Raw genomic sequence first — 23,791 nt, forward strand, 5'->3', positions numbered from 1 at the left:
GAAGCCAGTAGATTAAACTTCAGGTTAAAAGAGTGATATTTTTCTTAATAGTAAGTTCACCTAAAGCTGTAGCAGTAGTACGTGACCACACTAGCGAGCGATCTTATGCTGGCAAATACAAATCAGAATGCAGGAAGTGCCGTGTTTTGCTACCATTTAGTAAACAATTTGAGAAAAGTTCCCCCTCCCCAGGATAATTGAGTATATTTAAGAATGGATTAGAATGCTGATTATTAGAGTGAAAGAGTTTCTGAGAACAGTACAATACAAAGTGCAAAATGAAAATTGTATTGTGGCCTTAGAACACAGCCTCTCTAGAATCTCAATCCTCTTCAATTTGTTTTTCTGCATTAGGGTTGTTTTTGGAGGACCTCACAAAGTAAATTAAGGAAGAATATTCTGGATCTAAAAAAACGGTTCTTTCTCAGTGAGATAAGGTAGATTTCTTTCTTGCCATTTTTGTTCAAGTTAATAATTGGGGCTTAGAAGGCCAACATATATTAGAATTTTGTTTTTAATGGTGTCTTCCCCAAAACGACATGCCATGACTTTATGTTGGTCATGGTTAATCTTGAGGAAGTTTCTGAAAATGGAGCAGACAGGTGAAAAAAACCTCACATTTCTATAAATCCTCTCTTAGGAGTAAAATTTATCAAAATGAAATTAAATTAGTGTAGGATAATTTTAATAATTTTGATGATGATGATGATGATTCAGACCCCTCAGAGATGGACACAGTGCTTTATATGCAGTAGAGGCTCAGTAAATAGTCTATGAATTTACATTTTAATCAACAGAGCTGCCCTCCTGGTCAACTCCAGGTAACTCCATTCATACAGAAAAGAATAAGAATGGTGTTTCCTAGAGTTATGTAACTATGTGACTTGTGACTAGGGTAAGAAGGTTTTTTTGTTTTTGTTTTTGTTTTAGTATTGTAATTGTTCTGCTCATTTTATGTGAAGTCAGTATATTTCCTTCATAAGACCTTTTTTTTTTTTAAGATTTATTTATTTCAGAGAGAGAGCATGCAGGGGGAGGGGCAGATGGAAAGGGAGACAAGCAGACTCCCCACTGAGCGGGGAGCCCAGTGTGAGTTCTCCATCAGGAGGCTCAGGTCATGATTTCAGAGCCCTCCGTCCCAGGACCCTGAGATCATGACCTGAGCCGAAATTAAGAGTTGGACGCTTAACTGACTGAGCCACCCAGGTGCCCCCATAAGACCTTTCTTTGTAAAAACTTGACCACATTCCAGTGTGCACTGAAATCCGTTTCAATTTATAGAAGTGTTGCCTTTTTGGCAAGTTTTTTATTGATGTCATTTTGCTTAATAGTCGAATATGGTACTGATTGTACGTATGACATGTTGTGGGACCAGAACAGAAACTGTCAAGGTCAGATAGCTCCACTGGAAGTGATCATGAACAACACATATGAAGCGTTGACTTGATAAGGTGAGTCATAAGAACTCACTGTATCTGGTTGCTTCTGTTTACATTTTTGTCCTGTAAGAGAAAACCGGCGTAGCAAGTATTTCCATTTTCTTTCTTTAGAAAATACATGAACAATTGAAGAGATTTGCCTAGAGCCTTGTTGAAAATTGAAAAGAGATCAAATTCAGAATAGAATATATGTATTTTTTACTCCTTCAGATCCACTGTATTTACTATCTTCCAAAGATTTTTCATGACTTTTGAGTTTGTTTTCTAAAATCTGTTCTTCTCAAAAAGATTTTTGAAAACATTAAAAAGTGTAAAAATAGAAATTTAATATATTTTTAAAGTATAGTTGAAGCTTCTTAAGCAGAATAGGTACAATTCTTATGTACTTTCAATAGTCAGATCTATGAACTGTTGAATGTCCAATGATCAATAAAATAATATATTGTATTATTATTGGCATTAAATTACAACCTTTAAATTGTAATCATTTGATGGTTTATTAAATCTAAGACAAATTTTCTGGTTAGGAGTTACTGAGATATCATATGGTATATTTAAGTAATTAAAAACTCTTAGTTCAGTTATTTGCTTGAATGAGCACCATTTTGATTTTCTTACCATCCCTTCTGAAGACAGAAGCCACCAAAGAAATAAACCATTAGGGTTGCACTCACAAGATTGCAGAGCTAAATGCCGAGGGAATGCAGACTGATACCGATCTTTTGGATAGTAGGCAAGGACCTAAGGCCCCAGGTGATAGAAATCAGGTCCTGGCAACTAGGTTTAAATCAGACTTGATATGTGAGTCTTAGGCTATATCCCTGTGCCTATTCCACAGCTGGAAATGAAGAAGAGGAGGAAGGAAAGGCAATTCCTCATTCTTTTGTGCAGGTGACCTTAGCCGATTGGGGTCTAAAAGGTTTAGGCAAAGTGGCTAGCTCCATCTTTTCGTATTTGTGTCAAGGCACGGTTATCAGATGTTCTCTTTGGTTCAAAAAGCACAGCCTGGTCGTTAACTGCTACCTGTAAGGTTGATCTGTTGACTGCTGCTAGCAGTAGTGTTTCAATATTCTATATTATGTAACTTTGTCGATCGTGTTGCTAATATCTAAATAAAAGCAGTTACATATAGTTATACCAATCTTCCTAGATAGAATACACTCAGAATGTCAGGCATTTATTCTTTACCCTCTCAGCTTTAGGGAGAATTTTAGGGAAAAAGGTGGAGATGGTACATTCTTGCTTGGTTTACTTAGATGTAAGGCCAGTCTGAAAGGAAATCATGGCCTGCAAGTACCTGCTTCGCTGAGCCTCGTAGCCTCACCTGATGACAGTACTTGTTTGATCACAGTTGTTATGCCTTCAAGTGAGAGCTGCTATGCTCTTTAAAAGAGAGAACCGAGGGACTTGGAAAAGTGTTTCCACAGAGAGGTTGGGAATTCATTCAGACGGTGCCTACCCGCTGAGTGTCCACTCTGTGTAGGCTCCTATCTGCTCCTGAGGATGGAGTATGAACAAGACTCTGGGAAGGGCCTGCCCTCAAGATGGCCGGGAAAGGATTTCTGGAGAAGGTCACTTTTTGGTGGGGATCTGAAGGAAGCAGACAAAGGAGCAGAGCAGGAGGAGAGTGAAAACGTGGCGGAGGGAAGGGAGGAAGGGAGCGCCGTGTGCCTGGAGCACGCCGAGTAAGCCGGGGTGGGGTGGGGGAGTAACAGGAGATGAAGTTGGAAATAGAACCCCACAGGAACACCAAAACCACGCCTAGGCACTGTAGCAAGTGTGTTTCTATATATTAATTTAATCCTTATTATTTTATACCTGTTTTACAGACAAGGAAACGATTGACCAGAAGTAGCACTAGACCCAGTAAATCATCCAAGGGCACCCCCCCCCACCTCCTCCGAAGCCTTTTCTCTTGATTTCCACACTCCTCTGTAGGAGCTGCGGAGCTCCAGCTCAGCTCGCTGACTCTCTCCTAGACCAGGGGAGATCCCTGCTTGAGAAGAGAAGATTGTCAGGGAAGCAGCAAGATGCTCTCCTTACCCTTCTCAGTCAGTCTAAGCGGGAGGCATAAAAATGTGGTGGGAGAGAAGAATTTCAACGGAGTGAGGGAAACCTTGCCCTCCTTGAGAGGAAGCTACCTGACAGGTCAAGGTCGGATTGCAGCTAAATTTAGCTAGAAATCAGTGTATTGATGCGCTAGTCAACTACCCACCCATTCCAGCCTGCCCAGAGCTCAGGACGTGTCATATTCACTTTAAAAAGCCCAAGCTCTTTCTCACGGTGTTACCCTAGTTCGTCCATCTCCCCCAGATTCAGGCAGGACGGCTCTCAGCCTTATTGTCAGAAGGAGGGTGTACTTTTCTGAGAGGCACATGAGTTCTTGCTCCCAGCAGCTAGCTTCCCAGGGATGGATGTGTCTGCTGACAAATTGCTGTTGTCCTTGCTGGCCACCGGTTTGAAAGATGATGAATATGTAGGAGCTGTCCTGCATTCATAAAATGGCATTCCGTTTTCAAACGTCCGTTTTGTCCTCTCGCCCTCCTACCCAAAGAAGGATTTGCAGGCCTTCGCTTGGAAAGCACAATCGCTAATGCATCTGTGCTGACACAGAAGACTTCTGTGGGGGGAGAGAGAGTTTCAGCCTTTGCTGAGATCTGGGTCTCATGCTCTTGCAGGCGGAGCTCTTACTATGCGGTAATCAGTCCTCTCAGACACTGCGTGGGGGATCCATATTTGGATGTTATTCCTTGGCCGCCTTCAAGAGACTTGAGTTCCTGAATCCTCAAGGAACTAAAAGGTGGTGAATGGTTGTCACTGATAAAGCATAACATTGCTCATCTTATTCTTTCTACAAATACCAAGTTATGCTTTCCTTATTTCTTGGAAATAGATCAACAACAACAGCAAGATTCCTATATCCCTTCATTTGAAGAACTTATGTTGGATAAAAGCAAACACCTTTATTCTCTTAGAGTTGACCCTTACATAGTAAGCTTGAAGTTTCATCATGATTTATATTTTATTTTTTATTCCTTTAAAAGATTTTATTCATTTATTTGGGAGAAAGAGAGAGAGAGTTCATGCGTGAGAAAGAGCAAGCATGAGACGGGGGAAGGGCAGAGGGAGAGGGAGAAGCAGGCTTCCCGCTGAGCAGGAAGCCCAACACGGGGCTTGCTCCCGGGACCCTGGGATCATGACCAGAGCTGAAGGCAGACGCCTAACTGACTGAGCTACTCAGGGCACCCCTTGATTTATATTTTAATCAAGCAAAACAATGTATTCCTGAATCGAGCTGCCAGTAATTAAAAACTATAACTAAACATTTGAAAAAGAGGGAAAGAACACACACACACTATAAAGAGTTGTTGAGAAATGAAAATAGGTTATTCTTTCAAAAATTAATGTAATTAGCAAAATTATACCTCTCTGTGCAAATATCATGAACCAAATTCTATCTAGCCCCAATACTACTTTATTAGGGTTTTTGTTTGTTTGTTTGTTTTGTTTTTTAGTTTTAATTTAGAAAAAGCTCCTTAATTGGGAGACAGTGAAGATCTTGGAATGGGTCTCTTACACATATGTAAGCCAGTTGGAAAGTGGTCTATGGGCCATTGGGTATTACCTGTGTTCCAGAAGATCATGGGTGTTGGAATTTGAGAAATACACCCCTCATTTGTAAATGCTGTTAAGCAGAGAAGAAACAATGCCCCCTCTATCTCCCTCCTTTCACCCACTATGGGAGATCCCTGAGGGCAAGGCCTTATCTTTTAATCTTTGTGACCTTGTGGAGAAAATGACTTTTAATAGAATTCAGCATTTGTTGAGCACCTATTAAATGTCCATTTTTTTTTTTTTTTGAAGCAGGGTTTTTCAGTCTTGGCTCCGTTGACATTTTGAGCCCAACAATTCTTTATTGGGGGAGGGGAATGTCCTGTGCATTGTATAAGGTCTAGTAGGATCTCTGGCTTCTACCCATGAGGTATCAATAGTACCAGTCGTGACAATCAAAAAATGTCCCCAGATGTCCCCAAATGTCTTTTGGGGACTGAGTGAAAACTACCCTTATTTAAATGGAGTGAGGTAGAGAATTTAACTCATGCCCATACTCATACCCACACCCATACCCAAACCCATACACATACCCACCATACCCATACGCAGACCTATACCCATACCCATACTTATACCCACACCCACACCCATACTCATACCTGTACCCATACTCATACCCATATGCATACCCATACTCATACCCATACCCATACTCACACCCATACTCACACCCATACCCAAACCTATACATGTACCCGCCATACCCATACACAAACCTATACCCATACCCATACTTATACCCACACCCATACCCATATTCATACCTGTACCCATACTCATACCTATACTCATACCCATACTCATACCCATATGCATACCCATACTCATACCCATACTCATATCCATATGCATACCCATACTCATACCCATACTCACACCCATACTCACACCCATACCCAAACCCATACACATACCCACCATACCCATACAGAAACCTATACCCATACCCATACTTATACCTACACCCACACCCATACTCATACCTGTACCCACACTCATACCTGTACTCATACCCATACTCATACCCATACTTAGACTCATATGCATACCCACACTCATACCTATACCCATACCCACACCCATACCCAAACCCATACACATACCTACCATACCCATACGCGAACCTATACCCATACCCATACTTATACCCACAGCCACACCCACACTCATACCCATACCATCTATCTATGCACATACACATTCTTGCAGAGTCCTTACCAAAGAGGCATTTGGTTGGAAGCACTCATTGTAGTCTTTTTTTTTCCATGGGAATCATTATGACTCCAGTAAATTGCTCACTAAATTTCATCTGTCGCCTGCGTTCCTGCTCAGATACAACTAAAGCCTATTGAAATTGATTTTTGTGTCAGCAACAGAGCAGGGATTCAGTAGGAACATGAAAGCTTCCCTTTCATTCCTAGTCTTTTTTCCCCGCATTATTTTAGATTTGGTGGGCCCTAATTATATTCCAGTGCTTCTCCTGCCGACATTTCTTTCGTTTTAATTAAAACTTCGGGAGGTTTGAGGGCACTGTGGGAGAGAGTTTATTCATTAACAGCCCTGATAAAGAGTCAAGTAGGTCCCTTTTTGTGTCCCTGCTGCCTGAGAATGATAGCCGGGGACCCAGTGGTCCTTTCCCTTGGTGTTTTCCTTACCACACTGGTGCGGTCCTTTTCTTCCTCCATACCGCCAAGCTTCCAGACCTGATTTTGCTACTGCCACAGACGCGCTGTTATTAAGTAACCCAGACGGCACTGTGGGTATAACAGCTTCCTATTGAAGCCATAAATTAGGTGAAATGAAATGCAGCACTGTCTTTTTTATCATCGTTATTATTATTTATCTCTGCCTTGCTGCCTATGGTGCCTCGTGGTGCAAAGCCAACCCACCCACTCCTGACCACATAGTTGTAAATCTCCAAAAATACAGGGCTCGTGTTGGGCTGTAATTGACAAACAGATGCAGGACTGGGGAGAGAACATAATATATCTTCTTAAGCTGGGAAGTGGGATGGAGTGAGCAGAAGAGTCTGTCAGAGATCCTGAGGGGAAGACAGAGGTGCCCCCTGAAGTAGTCTCTGCTGAGAGAGCTGACAAAAATGAGCTGCCCGTCTCTAAGAACAGTTGGATCTGTCCTTGGGTTAGTATTCTCTCGGGAAAAGGGAAGGCAGCTTTGGAGGAACTCGAACAGGGCAGAGTCTGGGCCTGGCTTCTCTCTTGTCATATCTTTCTCTCCCTGACCCTTTCTTCAGTCAGGTAAATTGTGAGATCATGAACTACAGAACGCTACTGTCTGCTCACACCTCCAGGCCTCCCTCCAGTGAGCCAGTGTGTTGCTTAGCACTTGGAAAAGAAAACAGAATCAAAACCTTCTTGAGCAAAATATTCATATCAGACCATGTGGTCTTTTCCTTCAGTTACCATACTGGGAACCATTCTTACGGTCCCCTGTTCCTTAAGAGAAAAGCTATCTGCCACTCTTAAGTGGACATTTCTCTAAATTCTATCATGCTTCTCCCAGGTTAAGCCATGATGGATCCCTGGAGTCTCTCTGTTCACCGTGATTTGAGGCAGCTCACAAGGTCCACTAGGCCTAGAAACTTCATGTTTCCAGGTGTGGTTTAGCACCTACTCTTTGTCAGATCCTGTCCTCGGCAACGACAGAGGATTAAGCCGACATAAGGCCAAGTCCCTGCCTTTGAGGAGCTTTTGGTTCCAGCGTACAGCAGCCGGGTGCCTGGTGGACTGAAGGTCCAAGGCACTGGGGACTAAGGAACTCAAAGAGAGACAAATTGGTTCCAGTATCATTCATGCCGCTTATGGTAAGCTCTTAAGAGCTGTCTGCTGTCGCATGGAACTTTTATAGACTGCATCAAGAGCAGCCCATCTTTGTATCTTAAGGGGATTACTGACCTCTCTATCATGCAATACTTGTATTTTAAGACACTGTGCTCCGAAATTAATAATACACTCTGTGTTAATTAATTGATTAAAAAAAAATGCTTGGACTCTCAGATTTCAGAGTACTAAAATCTCACCCAATAGAAAAACCCCAGTTAAAAAACCAAAAATAACCATTGAGAATCAACATAAAGTTGTTTACTTTTATGTTTTAAAAATTAAGAACATTTCATTAAGGATATTTTTCCACCAAAAGTCTTGAAGTAAAGAAACCTACTTAAGTTGAATACCTCTGGCTTATCTGGGGAAAAAAAAAAAAAGCCGCAGGGTCCTTATTTTCCTCCTTTTACTGAAGTCAAGTATACACTTCATCCTGGACTGGTGTCCAGGAACCAGGGCTTTTAAATGCCGTCTTTATCTGCAGGGACCACCCTGCCTCAGGGAATAGGTAGACTTTGGGGGTGGCGGGGAGGGGGTGGGACACTGGCGAGGCTCAGGAGTTGGCCGCATACGTTCTTTCTCCATCTTTTGCACCCCTCCATCTAGGGGGTTGAAATTTCTGGGAGGATTTATCTTCCCAGCAATTAATGTCTGAAAGCCACCGAAGACGTGCTAATTCTGTGGCATAAATTAGAGGGGAGCTCATAAGATCTTTGGTTTTGTGCTCCCTTTTTTGGGGGGCGTTGAGAGAAGAGGTTCCTGGGAAGTGTGTTCTTGGCTTACGGCCATGGCCAAGAGAATGGTTCTGCTACTTTTTTGAGCTCTCATCACCCTGCCGCCTGTCTGCCTCGTCACTGCTGTTACTTGAGCTGTGCGTGCCTTTCCTGGGTACAGGCATCAGGCTCCCTGCCAGGGAATCTGCATACATTAACTATTGTCTGCTAAAAACTGTGACTCTTTGATTTTTTTTCCCCTTTAATCATCCATTTTGATTTATCAACCGAGCCAAACTGGCAGCCCTGAAGATAGGAATCCTAGTTTCTAACAAAGAAAAATGAGACAGTCTTTTCTTCTCTACCCCGTGTCTGTGAGCAAGCCTCAGTTCTCAGTTGGCCCAGCCCTGAACAATCTTGAAAACAATCCATTTTCTGCCTGGCAGAGGGACCACGCGGAGGAATTCACAGTGAGTGGTGTTGGGATGGGGAGCGGTTGCTTGGGACCTGTCCTGTGTCGATGCCTTGCTTCATCCTTGCCACAAGTCCGGGAGCAGTGATGGCTGGATGGCAGCTCTGCGGAAACGGAGAGCAGGACTTTTTTAAGCTAGTGATGGATGGCATATGCAGGCCAAGGAAAAATAAGGACCTTATTTAACCTGGGAAAATCCTAGGAGTAGGCACTGGTCCAAATATATCCTGTGACCATCCTTGTTCCTTGATTAGAAGGATCTTTGGAGTCTTTTCATAAGTTGTTTTGTCTGCCTCTTTGCCCCAAGACATGATGTATCAAAGAAAGGTAGCATTCTTGAAGATGTCCAGATAGGTATCTTAACTTTAATCTTAACTGTGACTGGAGCATCAAGAGTTCACCTTCACTCTCATCGTTATAGCCTAGAGAGAAAGCTAAAACCAATTGCTAGTCTCTGTGATCTGTGGAGGGGGGAAGTAGATTGGCCTCTCTATTGAGCTGAAAGGAACTTCATCCACTAAATTCAGCTTTTCATGGCTTTTAATGAGTGAGATGATTGAAATTCTTGCTCACAGCCCCACGCCATCTGCTCCTATACACTTTGGCCCTGGATAGAAATGGGGGGAACTGGGAGAAACTGATGTGGACATATGGATGGTGTTGACCAAGAACCTGAATACAAGCCTCAGCCTTCACGACTTGTTTCAGTCCACTAGTTAGCAAATATTTATTCTGAGTCCCTGCTGTGCCAAGCACTGTGGGAGGTGCAGGGTAAATATGTATCCAAGCCATTCCCAAGTCCTGTTGAATATCTCTTGAGTCCATCCACTTTTCACCCTCTCCCTTACTTCTATCTTAGTCCAAGTTGCCATCCTCTCTCAGCTGAATTAATTACTAAGTAACATTATAAATATTATTTTTCCATCATCTTTTCTGTTTCCTCTGTTCTCTGCTCTGGCCCTAGAGCAATCTTTTCAAAATGCAAACTTGGTGACTTTACACCCTTGCTTCAGACTCTTTAGTGGCTGCCCACTGGTCTTAGGATAAAGGCAAAACTGCTTAAAGTAGCCTATGAGGCCCTGCATGGACTTGGTAGACACTTTCTCTCTACTCTGCCATGCTGGCCTACTTTTAGTTACTGAAATGCTCTAATAACTATAGCATAACAGGACCTTTGAACATGCTATTCCCATTATCTGATATATTTTCTAACAGTTTATTCTGTTCAAAATGTTCAAAACCTTTTAAGTCAGAGTTTTTGTAAAAAACTTTCACCTCAGATCCAGTAAGAAATATTATACATTAATACCAAGAAAGAGAGAAAGAAAAGAAAGGAAGGAAGGAAGGGAGGGAGGGAAGAAGAAAGAAAAGGAAAGACAGAAAGAAAGAAAGAAAGAAAAAAAAAAAGAAAAAAAAAAAGAAAGAAAGAAAGAAAAAGAAGGGGGGAAGGAAAGAAGGGAGGGAAGGTAGGTGGAAGGATGGAGTCTTTGGTTTTGTTTTGTTTTTTTAAGATTTTATTTATTTATTTGAGAGAGACAGAGATAGCGACAGAGAGCAGGAGCAGGGAGGAGAGGGAGAAGCAGACTCCCCGCTGAGCAGGGAGCCCGATGCAGGGCTTGATCCCAGGACCCTGGGATCATGACCTGAGCCAAAGGCAGATGCTTAACCGACTGAGTCACACAGGAGTCTTTGATTGAGTTCCCTGGGAAACAAATTTTGAGGACAGAGATTGTTGGAAGTATTTTGGGGAGTGCTGTCAGAATCAGTAACTATGGGAGAGTGAAGATAGATTTGAGCAGAGAAAGAAATTGAATGCACTGACAAGGCCCCAGGCAATCCCAAAAAGGAGCTTTGGAGCTGGGATGGCCCCTCAGAATTGTTCCATTTTGACATAAGTGGTGTAGGCTTTTATTTTCCTACATCTACCAGGCATTGAATGCTTGTTGCCTCCAGGTAAGGGGCATTACTTTAGGCAGGGAGCGTGACCTTGGGTCCAGCTATTCTCCTTGGTGAGGGGCATCTCCTGAAGAGAAGCAGAACACTTCTGTCCTGAAGAAGGGATCTGGATGGCACTCCACAGTGGCCATTACACGTCAGTCCCTTGTGATGCTGGACCGGTTTGCTTTGTATAATAAGTCTGGAAACAGCTCCTTTAGTATTCTAGTCATTCTCTTTTCCTTGACAAAGTTATAAGAAACCCCCCACTGCATCTTATCTGATGGTTGTAACCTAGGCTCACCGTTTTCTTCCTCTCCTATCCATTTTGCTTCTCTTCTCCTTGGTTAGCATCTTTGCTGGTCCATGTGGCTGACTCGCTGGGGTGACCTGATCCTCATTCCTGAGACGTCTGAGGCATGCCTGCCATGCCTTTGTCAGGCTTGACTGCTGCTCTTGTCCCTTTACTAAAATTTTGGGTGGCATTTAAAAGAAATCTCTTATCTTCTACAGTCTGAGAGTAGAAAAAGCTGAGGACCAGACCCAGGAATTAATTATCAGTATAGAAGAAAAAGGTTGAATCCCCAATTCAAGTCTAATTGGGAAGGAATAAGGCTCTGAAGCTTGGGATGGAGACATACAAGGCTGATGCACTTGAGAGCTTGAAATCTCCAATTTCCCCCACTCCTCTGAACCGACAGCAGTGATGTTCCTATCTTATTCCACCTCCCTGATGAGTTTCACAGGTTGCCTTCAGTTGGTGACTAATTGCTCTTTACTTCTCATTGTTTTTCTCTAGTACATCAGGGACTCTTAGTAAAAGCCATTCCATTTTTTAAAGCTACTCTTTTTCCTGGACCTCTCTAATGTCTGAACTGTTGGAGTCACTGGTGTATTCTCTGGCACCTCTATTCTACTCCAGTTCCCCAGTAGTGAACATTCTTATTCTTGACTGTGACACTGCTGCAGCATGCCAGGGGCTATCCAAGAGCCACTGTCACCAGTGATGAGGGTCTCCTTGACAGCTACTCTTAGAGTCTGTTTCCTCAGGCCATCCCTGTCACCAACTGTCTTAGGTGAAGTTCCCACCAGAAACAGACCCCGAGATGGAGATTTACATGCAGAAATTTTACTGGGGAGTGGTCTTAGGGTCTACACTTATGAAGAAAATAGAATTGTGTGGAAGAAAGAGTGTAACTGCAATGCAGTCTTACAAAGACCACGGCCATCCCTAGAGGAGGTCAGGAGCTGAGATGGTCCTTCAGAATTGTCCCACTTTAAGACAAGAGGGCTGTGCTTTTCTACTCCCGTGTCAACCAGTCCAGTCACTGATTTGGCTGTCTCCAGGAGAGAGCATGACCTTGGCAGTGCTTTTGTGGTTGAGGCTAATTCCCAGGGCTCGAACTGGCTGAGAGCTGTCAGATGTTTCAGTCTTGAAGGGAGAATCTGAGTGGTGCACTATAGCATCAATGATAGATAGATAGGTGATAGATGATAGATAGATAGATACATACATACATACCTACATAGACAGATAGATACATAGACATAACCATGATATTTGAGCCATGAAAGAATAGCTATAACCTGCATGTGCTACACTCTGATTTTTTTCCATTTGATTTGGTTTATTGTCGTGGTTCTATGGGGGGTTTTGTTTATTTGTTTTTAAGTAAGTTCATGCCCAACATGAGGCTTGAACTCACGACCCCGAGACCAAGAATCACATGCTCTACCAACTGAGCCAGGCAGGTGCCCTGGTTTTCATGGTTCTTGTGATGCACATGTTGAAAATCACAGCATCGGATATGATCAGTAGGGTTCGTGTAGGATGCTGTAGAAACACAAAGGTAGGGCACTTGCTCGCTATTAGGAAAGTGAAGAAGTCTTCCTCAATAAAGGTGAGATCTAATCTAAGCTAAACACGAGATGCTAAAAACATTCTACCTGCGTGTGAGTCCTTGGACAGCAGGGAAGGAAATAGCAGGTAGAGTGTGTGCATTTTCCATAAACCCAGTTTGCTCCTGTGCTCTGCTGGAAACAAATGTATTTCAGTGACCTAGAAATGAAAGTACGCTTTCTTCCAGGCTAGCCTCAGGCTAGCGGCTCTAAAGCCATCTTGCTGTTCCTTAGAAAAGAACAGCAATAACAGAGCCAAGACTTTTACATGGCTATTTCAGACAAAACCATTGTTTTTCTTTTGCATTCATTTTAGGGAGGAGGTAAAGGGGGTAGAGTACTATAATCTTTGAGTGATTTAGATTTCATTGCAGTGTTGAGTTATTTTGTAAAGAATGAGAATCAGCATATACATATATTTTTAACCTCAGGTGTGAGGTAGAAGAAAGGAAGAAGGGGAGCAGCATGTGTCTGGATGTGTGTCTGAGGAGGGGGCCAGACCGCACTCCCCAGTTCTGAGTGACCCCACACCCTTGGTGGGCTCTCCTTGATTTGATGCCCATTCTTCCTCCTTCCTTGTGAGCCTGCTTGTTATGCTTGAGGACATGATTGACAATAGGCTTTGGGTCCTACTGGAACACCAATTATGCTTTTTAGTCTAGATTTAGCCTTTTATTTTTGTTATTGTTGTTACTTCAGGAAAAAAAATTTTAAAAAACCTTCCTTCTTTTATTAAAAAATGACTCAGCAACTGCAGTCCAACAAGATATTTTTTCTAATTTTTGTGGAGAAAAAAAAAATTCAACCCTTTTGTCTCCCTTTAAAGTCTTTTTTTCTCCCCAGAATTAAAATTTTTTTTTGTCCTTGGCTGAATATGTATTTTAGATTCAAATTTAGATGGAATCCCTGTTTATATTTTTCATTACTTCATAAATGGAAATAAATTAAAATTAGGAGTAACATTAAATTTTCACTTTAAAATTCTCCTGTAATAAAAACATCTTCCCATGTTGCCTTGCCCTCAAATAAAAAAAAAAAATTTTTTTTTTTTTTGAAAAAAAAAAATTTTTTTTAAATCCTACCTGAAACAGAGATGAATGGTTCAATGTTTAACTCCCCAGTGAAGTAAAATATAAAAAGAAGGTTTGTTTAAAAATTTCTTAAAATCTTCACGATGAGAAGTTTTAATTCAGGAGCTGGATGGCTGAAGTGGGAGAGAGGAGAAAGTGTCCTGCGTGTAGGTTCTCATTAACTGTGAGATTTTGGCCTCATCTCTAAAAGGGTATTGGATTAGGCACCTTAGGGGCTCTTCCTCCTCAATTTATTTGTGGTTTTATGAAGTTGCCTCTTTCAACACTGTCCTAACAATGCCTGTGCCTCAGGTTCCTAGTGATCTTTTAGGTCAGCGGACCCCCGGCTATTCCCTCAAAGTCAGCCTTAATCTGGGTCCTAATTTGCGTTGACATTCTCCAGTGATGTAAAAGGCCCCTCATGCCAGGAGGCCTCCTTTGTGGTTCTCCTCTATCAAAGGCTGACAGCTCAGCAACCTTCCTATTCCAGAGTGTGGGGATGTCTTTGCCTGGGACTGAGCTGAGGCTGCTAATAGTTGCATCTCCAGGACCTCATTTAAGCCCAACTGCCACCCTGAGGTGTATTATTCAGTCATCTGTCAGAGCCATCCAGAACTGTTCTTCAGCTTGGGAGTGAAATTGAAAATGGGAGGGAAGTAGGTTATTTTCTTTCTCTGTGTTGCCTTCAATGACATTAAAGCAGTTACTAGAATAAAAACAAAGACAAAAACAACACCATACCCTACATTCAAAAAAGTAGCAGGTATTTAATTTATTTCTTTCAAACCAAGAACTGCCCCATGCCTTGTGTTCGAAATAAGAAGGGGATTGCTGGTATTCTGTCTGCTCCCTGGCCTTAGGCCTGGGCCAAGGGCTAGATGTGCTGGGCTCCCAGGCTGCTGGTGGAAAGAACTAGGTGTTGACGTGTCCTTGTAACAAATTATGCATTCCGAGAGGATTCCCTGTTTCTCAAGGAGTTAAAGATTAAGTGTAGTGTTTCTCAAATTGTGTGTTGATAGAGGCGCCTCAGGGGCTCCCACAGAGGAAGAGAAAGAGGTGGCGGTCAGAGTAGATCAGACTTTGCTGGTCAAGCCCCTGCTTGAACCAGGAGGATTCCATTTAAGATTTATTTTTCTTTTTGGGTACTTGAGTTGAATCTAAGAGGAGTGAGTAACTTCACTGGGGATTCAGGAGGGGAAGGGTGTCTTAGGCCAAGAAAACACATTACCAGAGAGAGAAGAAACAAAATAGTACATGTAGAGAACACAAACAGTTTCGTCTTAAGGATCCCAGAATAAAAGCAGATGGGAACCTCTCAAGGTGGTATGGCAGGTGGAGGGTCGGGTCTCAGGCGGCTGTATAAGCAGGTGTTTTCCTTCACCTGGCTGTATGGCACCCTTAGCAGAACTGCAAGTTGAATGGGCTATAGGATACTGACCAGATGCTCTGTATTTGTCTTCAGTTTCCCTCCCCTCCCTTAGTGCTTTAGTAGAGAAGCAGCCATTGTTTAAGGTATGATTGCTGGCCCTTACATTGGAAGGTTAAGGTATGATTGCTGGCCCTTACGTTGATACAGTTGACCCCTGAACAGCACGAGTTTGAACTGCATATGTCCACTTAGATGCAGATTTTTTACAGTACATAGTGTAAGTGTATTTTCGCTTCCTTATGATCTTCTTAATAACATTTTCTTTTCTCTAGCTTACTTTATTGAAGAATACAGTATATAAGACCTACAACATACAAGGCATAGGTTAGTCAACTGTTTTATGTTATTGGTAAGACTTTTGGTCACTAGTAGACTAGTAGTAGTTAAGCTTTTGAGGAGTCAAAAGTTACACATGGATTTTTGACGGCACAGGGGTCGGCACCCCTAACCCTTGCATTGTTCAAGAGACAACTGTATTCCCACAGAAAAGCTGCTGATTCCTTTGCTAAGGTCATCGTTATAGCATCCTAGACTCTTACTGGGACCTGGACAACTCGGGAGGCCATTCAGTATTTATCAACAGAGGGCACTGTTGTGACTTCTCCCTGATGTGACAGTAACTCTGCAGGAAGTTAGTATTCCTGGACACTGAACTGTGGTAGCACTACTCTTCCCACTCATTGTGAAAATTGCATTTCCAAATGCTCCTTGGGGTGGAAAGGGGTGGCAGTAACAATGATACCTTCCCCCCCTCCCCTCGCTCCTCCTCCCCCAACCACTGAGCCCTTTTCCCCCATATTCTGCAGACAGGGAAACTGGGCCCAGATGGGTTACATCACTTGTCCCGGATGAACCTGCTGGTCATGAGCAGAACCTGCACAAGAGCCAGGCCTCTGGAATGCCAGTCCAGGGTTCTGTACGGTAACACTCCAGGCCCTTCCCATACTGTCTGAAAGTTGAAATAGGTAGGAGGGGTTGTGCCCGTGACCATATTGCTTACCCAGTTGATGCCTCCTTCTTTTAGCTCTTTCCTGACCAAGGAGGAAAAGGAGGGAGCAGAATGGGAGGTCGAAAAGTGAAGGAAGTGCTACCAGAATCAGAGTAAATAGGTGTAAAAAGCTGAGAGAGATGAGAAGGAAAGGGATAGACAGCACCTAACCTATCCCCTCTTCCCAAATACAAGCATCCATACCTCCATCACCTGCTGTTTTCATCCATGACCATGCCACTCCGGCTGTGGGGTGGGCACCCACCACTCTGGGCACTGGGAATACAACGATGAGACATAGCCCTGGACTTCATGAAACATATAGCCTGGAAGGAAAGACAGTATTTAACATTAATCGCAAGACAGGGTCATAACTAATCATAGGCCGCATCTGCGGACAGCTCCCAAGTGCCAGGCACCATCACACACTGTATCTACGTTATCACATTTAGTCCTCACTGCCATACCAGGAGTCAGGTACCATGGTCTCCATTTTCAGATGAAGAAACTGAAGCCTAGAGGTTAGGGAAGTTTAGGGGACTGGTCTAAGGTCATGCAGCTGGCATTTGAATCCAGCTGATCTTGGAGGTAGTATAATACTGCCTGGTAGCAGTCATAGTTGAAATGTATTTTAGAAGCCACGTATAAAATGCATTTAGAAGTAATGCATATTGACCATCCTTGCTACCGTCTGAGAGTTGGATGTAGACTTTAAGTTTCTCAAGGAGCAAGTGTAGAGAAAGCTTCTGTTCTGGGGTTGCCCTCTCACCACACCCCAGTCTCTTCTGATTCTGTGTGGTTGCCACTCTGTGGTCCAAAGACCAAAGAGGCCTGCTTTGGGCAAGTGGTTGCTTACGCTCAATGCTGCCTCTTTGATCACAAATTTGGACTTAGTACTATCTGTTTTATTTTAGGCTCACTTTTAAGATAAAGATACGTTTACGATCTCAAGTAAGAGCAGAATACTATCCAGTTGAGACTGTTACAATCCAACATATTTTCATAATCCAGGAAACTAAAGTTTCTTCACATACCGAGTATTTCCTGACAAAGGGGATACTTATGTCTCCTCCACGCAGGCCAACCTCCCCTTCCTCCCACACATGCCCTTACTTACCACCTCGGAGAGAAGATAGAACCAAATTATTCAACATTGCCTTTTTTTGGTTAACTTAACAATCGCTATGAAAACAAACCCAAAAACAAAGTGATGCAGATGTTTTACAAAGTAAACACTAAATGGAAATTGATCCTTGAAGCATCTAAGATGTGCATGTGTGTGTGTGTGTGTGTGTGTGTGTGTGTGTGTGTGTCCGTTTTCCCCAACTGTATTCTGTAACAGTGATCTAGGTAATTGATCTCTATAGGTGGAACTGGATGTGGACATTGCTTATCACAACTGAAGTCTTTTATTATTTTTTTTTCTTTACAGGGTCGTCATGTTAAAACGGGCCAGCTTGCAGCCATTAAGGTTATGGATGTCACAGGGGTAACGTATCTTTATCTTGCCATCTCAGTAGCTATATATTTGTGATAGAGAAACTAGTGATAAAAAATCATTTTTCAGGAATAGAATCTTCTTAAACATCTAAGGTCTTTCCCCACTGAGCTTAACATAAAGCAGTTAAGAGTATCGAACAGCTGACCGAGAAGACCATGGATAAATCACTCTAATTAAATTAGATACCTACCCACTGCCTTATGTAGTTAGAGTGAATAATGTGTGTTGAAAATTTACATAAACACAACCATGGATATTTGCATATGAAGACAGAACACGGATTTGAAGGTAATAAAAGAATAATACTGAGATTACACAGAAGACATGGGTCTTAGCAGTTTTCCCAAAGGTCAACCTAATACTGGAGTAGATAAAGTTTGGGTAGCTACTGCAGTTTGATTAGGCTATTTCACATGAATATTTTCCCTCCTCCAAAATATTGGCCAAATAATCCCAACAACCAAAAATTCTTATTATTATGGAACAACACTGAAATAAAATTTCTGCCTGGATGATCAAAAGCAATCTGAGGAATAGACTTTATTTTAAATAAAATCTCATGCTTTCAATCCTTTTTGCTAGATCTATTTAAAATATTTTAATGCCTTTTTGAGAGTATAGAGCAAAAATGAGACTTGAAAGGACTCACTGGACATCAAAAGCATGTTAATAATTTTCTGTTGTTCTGGGGATTTTTCTAAGATGTCTACCTGCCGTACATAAAAGCTAAAAGACCAAAGTCTTCCATTCAGCCCGGAAGTGGTTTATTCAATGTAAATAGACATAGAATGAATGAATCACACAAAGATATCAAGAACCAACATACAGATTAAAAAAGGCACACAATATATCTGCTTGTCAGATTTCAGTCCATGTCTTTTCTGGCCCAGTCTGTTACCTTTGATAAGTATATATTATATGGTACCCTGTCTCCCATAATACTAATTTCACTAATGTTCATTTATACCACACATTGTACTGACTTCCTTTCCTTACTTATTATTGATCTGAATTTGTCTTTAAATTATATATATTCTTCACCAGCAAAAAATTATTCCCATATTTATTGGCACTAAAGTACTACTTCCTTTTATTTGTATTTGATAAATGAATACAGTAAATACATTTTGATCTATAAATACAAATAAATACATTATTCAAATTTCAGAGGTTGCAAACCAGTTCAAATATTTGATCCCTATTAGTTTATTAATTCACCTGGCCTTTACTGAATAAGAAACTGCATGTATATTTTATTAATTACATTTAGGTTCTGCCACTTGAAACAGAAAACGCAAAATCACAAAGGCTCAAGCACGAAGGAAGTGTCTTGCTCTCTCATGTTAAGGGAGTCTGGAATCTATAGCCCAGGGATGTATGGCAACAATGTGGTGGAGTGGCTTCCACACTCAAAGCTGAAGGTGGTTGTCAGATTTCCATGGATCACATTCTTCGGTAGCAAGAAAAGGGGAGAGAGTGGGTGGAAGCAGAAGGGTACAGAAAAGAGCTCCTTCCACTAAAATCTTTCCTACTTGTATACAACATTTCTATTTAACTTCTGCTGTCATTGGCTATACCTAGCTGCAAAGGAAACCGGGAAATACAGTCTTTTATTCTCCCAATAGGTGCAGTTAAAAATCTGCTTTCTGTTAGACGTGGAGGGAGAATGGATATTGGTGTGATCAGTTAGCAGATCTGACACAAAAAAATCAAGATCAGGTACTATCAATCTCTACGCAGAAACCCATTATAAATATGAAAACCTTTTACAAAGTTTTTACCACAAAACAAATCAGAATTTATTTTGCAGTTCTGCCAAAGTCATAATACTCTATTTTCCTTGGATTGTATAAGATCTCCACATAATGTGATACACTTGGCAATTTAACAGTTACTGGGTTTGGACATTCCAAGACATTCATGCTATAAAGTTCTGTTGTGCGGTTCTGTGGAATATAGTGATTTCCACTGACATCATTAATCTCAGTGCTCAAAGTTGTATGTTGATGCATAAAGTAGGACTTGAGAGCACTGAATATTACTGTCATAGTTTCTGGTTCTATTTTTGAGACTTTAAGTTGCTTCAAGAATCACTTACTATTGTTAGACCACCTTGCTTTGGAATCAACGCAGCTATTTATCCCAGCATATGTATTTTCGGTTTAAAGAGTATCAATTAGCCTTTCTAAACTGGGTTCCAAAAGAGAGCGAAGCTCTGCAGAGAGACTCTTTTCTCAATCCTCCAGAGGATGGTACAGAGCCAAGGCTGTTGCCAGTACATAGGAGAGTCAGTCCACTGCATACAGTGGATGCTTTATGGTACTTGGACTTGATTTTCTTAGGGAACCCTTGTTGAAAGGGCTGGGTAGTTTCCCTGATTTACGCACATCACTGACTATTTTGTACTCACTGACCCTTAACAAAGATAAATATGAACATCACATCAGGAGATAGTTTTCTATTTCCCATGTTGTCTGATACAGCATCAAATGACTTTTGTGTCACCCCCTTACACATTACAGTCAGCATAAGATTTCCTTTGTGAAATTTGTGTGGTAGCCTCGGAAAACAATCTATTTCATTTTGCCATGTTGTCTTTTGTGTATTATGAAATGCTGCAAAAGCTTCTTACCAATTATTATAATTGTGCTCATTATAGCTGCTCTGTTAAAAACGGAGATGAATTCTCAAAGGTCGTCTTTGTTAATTGTTTGCAGTGATCTACTGCAGTTACTATAGTTTATTGTAATGAAATTGATAAAACCATAAGCATGAAATCAATTTTTAGATTATTGTTTTTACTCTACACCACTTCCTCTTTTTTTTTTCTTAATAGAAACTAGCCACAGAAAGAACTGGATATAATGCTTCTGCTCTTCCGGTTTTAGAGCTGAGACACTTCCAAATTTGCCAATATTTGCTTCAGAATTAGTACTTCAACTCAGACTCAGTCTTTGAAGTTGTTTTAGTTCCTGAAATAATTATGAGAATTTCTTCATTTCGCAGCTTTCTGGGGATTCCTTCCCAGCTGGGTTTGTGTACTCTAGATTTGCCTACAATATCTAAACAAAATTGGGCCCTCTCGGGTAGTGTTTCTCAAAGTGGACTACCAGCTTCTGTGAACTGTCAGCCCTCCGGTGGTATTCATGAGAAACGCAGATTACTAGACCTGCTGTAGAATTTCTGGGCGGAGCCTCTGAACCTGCCTTTTCTACAAGCCCCTCAAGGAACTTCAGATGTGTGAAAGTCGGAGGGGCACTTTTCTGGGGTTTTATATTCCCTGCTTCCTGGCCACCATATGTAGAGAGACTATGGTTCTCTGATAACCCCACAAAGAATCTTCATTTTCATTCGGAGAAAAATTCCTGGTGTAAACTAGTCCTTTTACAATGATACCTTGAAGCCCACACAGGACTTAAGGAGATGATAACTTAATATCATAGCTTTCACCTTTACAGTGATTGGTTCTGATCTTATTACTCAGGACACTTTGGGTTGTAGTACCAAAGCCACACTCAAACCAAATGAAGCTGAAAATGGAATTTATTAGAAGTCACATGATGTGATTAGGAACTTCATCTCTCTCTGTTGCTGGGCTCTGTTTTCTTCCCCACCAGCAGCTCCAGGTTCACTTTCTGATTACTTCATTATTGTTAGTCCCAGCAAAGTGCCAGTCTGAATATCAGTGGCACAGCTTGGGTCATGTCCCCATTCCTGAACCAACCCTTGTTTTCCTTCCTCCATATCTGGATGGGGTACCCGGCCCTGGAACCTATAGGGACTAAGGGTTGGAAAGGATGATTCCTTAAAGGAAAGCACAAGAGATACTTGAGAATAGGGTGGGAAAGTGGTTGAGTAGGCAAAACCAGGAAAATTACAACACTACGATAGTAAATATTGTTGTAGTGGATGTGCTTAAAACCAATTTGGTCTTTAAGTGCCTCTCCAAGGACCTTTGTTATGTTTTAGCCAAAAGTAATAATAATGGTAACTAACATTGGTGGAGTGATTATTATGAGCCAGAACTCTTTTAACTCCTTTCTATATATTGATTATTTAATCCTTTCAGCAACCTACAAAACAGCTTCCATTAACAGCACCATTACAGAGATGAGAAGACCGGGCATATTAAGTATCCTGCTCGATGTAACATGAACATGGTGGGGTGGCTGTCTCAGCCTGAGCAGTTTAACTCTATCCTTGAAGTCCATCCTCTCTACCACATTGCTGTTGGTCTCCAATTAAGATAGAAGGGCATTTAGTGTTTAATTTAGTGTGAATTTTTCCATTAATTTATTCAATAAGCATTTACTAAACGTTTGCCTACTAGGAGGATCCATTTTAAACCCTGCTTGACTGAGTTCCCATTTCTTTTTTCTTTTTCTTTTTTTTAAATTTTATTATGTTATGTTAGTCACCATACAATACATCATTAGTTTTTGATGTGGTGATCCACGATCCGTTGTTTGCGTATAACACCCAGTGCTCCATGCAGAATGTGCCCTCCTTAATACCCATCACCGGGCTAACCCATCCCCCCTCCCCTCTCCCCCCTGGAACCCTCAGTTTGTTTCTCCATAGTCTCTCATGGTTCGTCTCTCCCTCCGATTCCCCCTCCTTCATTTTTCCCTTCCTTCTCCTAATGTCCTCCATGCTGTTCCTTATGTTTCACAGATAAGTGAAACCATATGATAACTGACTTTCTCTGGTTGACTTATTTCACTTGGCATAATCTCCTCCAGTCCCATCCATGTTGATGTAAAAGTTGGGTATTCATCTTCTCTGATGGCTGAGTAATGAGTTCCCATTTCTGTCTTGCTTACTGAATTCCTGTAACTGAAGCTTATGACCAGGTTCCGGCTCTCTTTGAGGAGTAAAGAAGTAGTCTCCCAGGAGCCTCGGGTAGAGGGCTTTGCCCATAGTTAATGGGTTCAGTGAATGTTTGCTGAAATTGGACAAAAAGAAAAAAAAATCTTTTCATCTTGGGTTGTTTGGAAGAGTCAGGGGACACATGCTCCAAGCATATTTGGTTCCTCCCTCCCAAAGAGAGACCATTCGGTGGAGTGACGAGTAGCACAGAACATAACATTATTAATAATAGTAATAACAACAACAACAACCATAGTCAAAATAAAAATGGCTGAGTACTTATCCTATGCCAAGCACTGTTGTACTTTGTTAACCATATGTTAGCTCATTTAATCCTCAAAACAACTCCCATTAGTGGACACTGCTACTATGTTCATTTTACAAATGAGTAACTGAGGGCAGGAAGAACCTGAGTAACTTGCCCAAGCCCCACAGATAGCAAATGGCAGAGTTGGAATTCAAATTCAGCCAGTTAGGGTGTGTCCCACCCACCACAGCCCAGTTACAGGAATGAAAGATGAGGGCATACCATTAGAGCTTGGCCTGCAGTCTCAGGTAGAGCTGAGATCACATCCTCCTTACTGACTGTGACCTTGGGCAGCTTTCTTAACCTTGCTGAGTCTCATTTTTCTTATCTGTTAGGTGGAAATACAAACATCACCAACTTCTGTTGAGGCTAAAATGATATAATATGTAGTGCCCGGCACATAACAGGTCCTCAAAAAATGATTCTGATGATTAGTCCTGGAAAGATACAGTGAGTACCTGAATGGGGCAGGCAGTATGAATGGAAAGAGGATTCTAGAGAGTGCCTTGAACTTCTGTCATTAGGAGATGAGAGTGTGGGGATGGCAGCCTGTGCTAGGAACTACGCTCCATACCTGGGTTAGCTACTCATTAATAGTGTAAATAGTTTGACTCAGCCCTGTCTTCACCAGCAAACATTCACTGAACCCATTAACTATGGGCAAACCCTCTACCAGAGGCTCCTGGGAAACCACCTCTTTACTCCTCAAAGAGA

General features: G+C 41.8%; 1 protein-coding gene across 6 annotated transcripts in view; it reads left to right on the forward strand.

Moving 5' to 3' along the window:
- TNIK (TRAF2 and NCK interacting kinase) overlaps positions 1 to 23,791 on the forward strand; it is a 380,604-nt gene that overhangs the window by 210,287 nt on the left and 146,526 nt on the right. For all 6 annotated transcript variants that reach the window (XM_073897348.1, XM_073897355.1, XM_025878953.2 and 3 more), the window contains exon 3: positions 17,833 to 17,889. In XM_073897348.1, coding sequence (XP_073753449.1) covers positions 17,833 to 17,889 — 57 coding nt within the window. The remainder of the gene's footprint in view (positions 1 to 17,832; positions 17,890 to 23,791) is intronic.

The sequence above is a fragment of the Callorhinus ursinus genome, unplaced genomic scaffold (genome assembly GCF_003265705.2).
Source record: "Callorhinus ursinus isolate GAN/ISIS: 27379988/994484 unplaced genomic scaffold, GSC_fseal_2.0 scaffold1, whole genome shotgun sequence".
NCBI classification, from domain to species: Eukaryota; Metazoa; Chordata; class Mammalia; order Carnivora; family Otariidae; genus Callorhinus; species Callorhinus ursinus.